The sequence below is a fragment of the Haplochromis burtoni genome, unplaced genomic scaffold (assembly GCF_018398535.1).
Source record: "Haplochromis burtoni strain Fernald_Lab_line unplaced genomic scaffold, NCSU_Asbu1 Contig_22, whole genome shotgun sequence".
NCBI lineage: Eukaryota > Metazoa > Chordata > Actinopteri > Cichliformes > Cichlidae > Haplochromis > Haplochromis burtoni.
In genome coordinates this window covers 3,042,606-3,046,675 of record NW_024582383.1, presented here as the reverse complement: position 1 = coordinate 3,046,675, position 4,070 = coordinate 3,042,606, and the positions used below count along the sequence as shown (strand labels likewise).

Sequence of the window (4,070 nt, the reverse complement as noted above, 5' to 3'; positions counted from 1 at the left end):
ATCTTGGATATCTGGCGTGCAGACTGGAGCAGACCAACCTTCCAATGAGAAGGTGACCTGCTCTACCTCCTGAGCTACAGCCACCCAGACTAAAGCAGTTTGATAAGCTTTTTGCCTCAAAGGGATTTCTTGGATGTGTTGAAATCTTTTCCATGTTAAATGTGCGTTTGTTTTTCATCGTAACAGAAAACACTGACAAGCTAAATAGTTGTTAGCAAATTGTCGTTAGCAGATAGCAAATGTTATTTGGTAATGTGCTTGAGCTAACTCAATCTTTCCTTGTCCATCTCTGAGTTCAGACTATCCCAAAGAACTACAGTTTTTAACGAACCCCTGCGAGAAGTGCTTCTGCCCGGCACCCCCTCCCAAAATCAGCGACCTCATGAACGACAAAGATCTGCTGGACTTGCTGCGGCTCAAATTGGATCCAAACCACTGCACCATCAAAAACTGGAAAAACTTTGCGAGTCGTTGGGGGATGAGCTATGACGAACTGACCCTGCTGGAGCATCGGACCCAGGGTTCCTTGTCCCACAGCCCCACCCAGGAGTTCCTGTTACGCTACAACCAGAAAACGGTCACTGAGCTCACTGAACTTTGCCGCATCTATCAGCGCATTGATGTGCTGCGACTGCTGCAGAGCTGGATAGAGAAGGATTGGCCGTCGCGCTGGCAACACACACAATCAATTTGACTCTTAATCTTTCAGGGTTGTACTTGATTTCCTAATTTTCATAAGCTTTGATACATGCTACCAGTTTTTTGTATCTTTAGTAAATGAGCTTGTGAAATGGATAAAACAATGCTGTCGAACCTGTCTGTAGAGAATATTGCACAGTACTGACCTCACGCTGTTCTGGATATAGTGAATACAATGCAAAGTCACAGATCTGATTGGTGCATGCAGATCACCAGTATATTTCTTACTTGTGACCTGACGTTGGCACACCTGCTGCAGATTCTGAGTCTTTGGAGCAGTGTTAAAGATTGACATTAACTAAATCAGGTGGAGTTGGATTATTCAAATTCAAGCAACGATGTTGATGTCAATGCTGCAAAATTTCATTTTCTTACTTTCTGTGTTTCAAAGGCTGTTTAGAGATTTTCATAATACCTGGGCAGAGGCAGAAACATGTCACTGTGCAGTGCAACTCAACAACAAGAACAGAAGTTAAAGGACAAAACACTGGAGTTGGACACTGAAATAGCTTCACCGTAATGGGACAGTTTAGACATAGTGATTCCACTGACTTGTTCATTAACACAGCGGTCCCCAACCTTTTTTGCTCCACGGACGGTTTAATGTCAGACAATGTTTTTACGACTTTGAGGTGTGGCGGATAAATACAACAAAATTCAATGATCCAACCGCTGGTGTTTTGTAAATATAATAATAAACGCAAATTCACTGTGTAACTGTGTAACTTTATTAGCAGCGTCCTCCTGAAATACACCAACAACATTGACAGTAACATCCTCCTTAATCCCCTCTGGTTGCTATGGACACGCGTAAATATTTCTTTCAAAAGAAGACGCAGAACTACAACACGGGAAAGACCCAGGGAAACAGAGTTCACGATAACAACCCTGAAAAACACAAATTTCACACCCGAGCCTCAACTCTCACGGCCCGGTACCACGAGTCAGACCGGTACCGGGCCGTGGACCGGGGATTGGGGACCGCTGCGGTAGAAGAGATTAATTTCACACTTAGTTCTGAGACAGTGTATCCATACATCTGATGGTTTCCTGAGTTCTTAAGGGAAATGTTTCCCCCCATTACAAAAGTACTCATTCCTGTCAACCTTCACTGTCTCAGTTTTTCTGTTCAGCTAAATATGAAAAAGGGAAATCCTGATTTCAGAAACACTAGCATGGCTCTAGGTGCAAAGAATACCCCCACCCCCCAAATAGGATTTTCTATTGGTGTGGGTTACTGTTTGGGGGTTTTGGGGGGGGGGAACATGAGCCCATGTTAACAGGATCCCCTTCATAACTTTTTGAATACTAAACATTAGCATAAATAAAGCTGAAAGTAGAGCCATGTTATAAACAGTTTATTGGAGTCAAACACCTTTTGTAAAATTACCCAAAGAAATAACCTGTAAACTAAAAAGCATGCAAAGTATTTTTAAGAGCTTTTATCAGTATGAAATAAACATGTAAAAAAAAAAAAACTTGTCAATGTTTTTGTTGTTTTCAAATATTGAATTGCAATATCAGAACAATCTCAAAGGTGTGTTCCATAACCTGATACAACAGCTTCAAGTCATTAATGAGTATCACATATTTTAGTAATCATTGTATTTACCTATATGTAATGTAATGAGGTTGTTAGAATTTTATACTCATCATATCAAGTGGTATGGCAGGAATGGACCGTGGGTTAAATCACTTGTATGGAGGGATGTTTCAACAATTACAGACCATCTCTGGCTTTAATTACTGGACATTTTTATTTTGGACATTGTAATGATTTATTGAACGAAGAGTAACACATTCACACAATTCATTTATCCTTTAAAATATTTAGTAAAGCACTTGCTAGACAAAGTTTATGGTGATCACAAGCAATACTGAAAGTAAAGTAATTTCAAATTAACATTTAGAAAAAGCTTATAAATAACAGGAAAATATACATAGATTGTATCAACAACTGAACTCTATTACGCTAAATTATTATTAAAATTACAACAAGATGGATTAGTTACAGCTAGTCTCTCTTTATATCACAAACTAAAACATGAAAATCAGTTACGCTGCATGTATTCATACATTTATGGACTGGAGCTTCAGTTATCAGGCCAACCTTTGAACGATCAGTTGGCATCAGAATCCTTGACATTAAGGCCAAGCATATTAGAAAGGCTCAGTGCATATTTGTCATTTTCATCTGATGTAGAAATATCAGGTACGGTCAGCCCCAGCGTAGACTCTGGTTTGTCTACTTTGAAAGTGCCTCCTCTGACCAAAGACGCATCTCCTGCACCGGTAGATGTATTAGCATCAAGACCTGCGCCAGTGTGTTGTAGGTCAATATCAGTTTTCTCTTCTGTTGGCGACACATTCACTGAGGACGCCTTTTCTCTTGCGATTTTCAATCTCTCCAAAATGTCAATCTTTTCTCCTTCTTTTGCTGTTGCATTCACTACTGGCAAGCGGATTCCTTTACTGAAAACAAAATCCTTCTCCTCCAAGTCAGATTTTATTGAGCTCAGTGCTTCAGTAATTCCTCCAATGCCATCAATGTTGATTTGGGGCAGTCTGTGGAACTTGAATACAGGAACCTCCACCTCCCCCACATCAGAGTCAGAGCCACTCCCCTCAAGATCTGCACTGGCATTAGTCTCAGGAGATTTTGCTTTAGATCCAAAAAGACTAAACTTTGGGATCTTGAAATGTGGCATCTTGGGCTTCTCAAGACTTGCATCTACATCTGGAGCTTTCACATCTACATCAGGTCCTTTAATATCACCTACATTTGGTGCATTCAAATCTACTGCAGGAACAGAGATGTGTGCATCTGTTGTAGGCATATCTGTGCTGACTCCAGGTACCTTAATTCCAGCCTCAACTGTGGGATTAATACTGGGAGCTTCTACTTCAGGACTTGAAAGATCAAGTTTTGGATGATTGTAATGTGGCATTTTAAAGTCACCAAGGTGGGTATTCAAATCCAGATCTGGAGTTTTCAACTGGATATTGGAATCTTTGAGGTCTGCTTCTGGCAGGTTGACATCCAAACCTGGAGATTTCACATTGGCATTGGGTGCTTCTAGTTCAATTTTTGGCATACTCGTGTCTATGTTTGGTGCTGAGAGACTACCACCAATTTTTGGTGGATAAAGGTTGACATTTGGTGTTTTCAAGCTGAGATCAGATGACTGGAGGTCAGCTTTTGGCAGATGTAGACTGGGTGCCTTGATATCAGTTTCAGGCAAACCAACATTCACGTTGGGATCAATGCCAGTTTTGAGACCAGCATCAATGCCTGGAGTACCAATGTCTCCCTCAAGTTTGGGCGCTGAGAGACTCAAGTCTGATGCTTTTAGTTCAACATTGGGTGCTGT

At 40.9% G+C, this 4,070-nt stretch overlaps 2 protein-coding genes across 2 annotated transcripts; one reads left to right on the top strand and one right to left on the bottom strand.

The window, feature by feature from the left end:
* Positions 1-262: 262 nt before the first annotated feature.
* Positions 263-1,413, top strand: LOC102299626 (ectodysplasin-A receptor-associated adapter protein-like; the record flags this gene model as incomplete). The annotated part of the gene is made up of 1 exon (XM_005917038.3): positions 263-1,413. A coding segment is annotated over one exon (432 nt), but the record flags the coding sequence as incomplete, so codon positions are not given.
* Positions 1,414-2,433: 1,020 nt separating this feature from the next.
* On the bottom strand, positions 2,434-4,070 carry LOC106633080 (neuroblast differentiation-associated protein AHNAK; the record flags this gene model as incomplete). The annotated part of the gene is given in 1 exon segment (XM_014332010.2): positions 2,434-4,070. A coding segment is annotated over 1 exon segment (1,251 nt), but the record flags the coding sequence as incomplete, so codon positions are not given.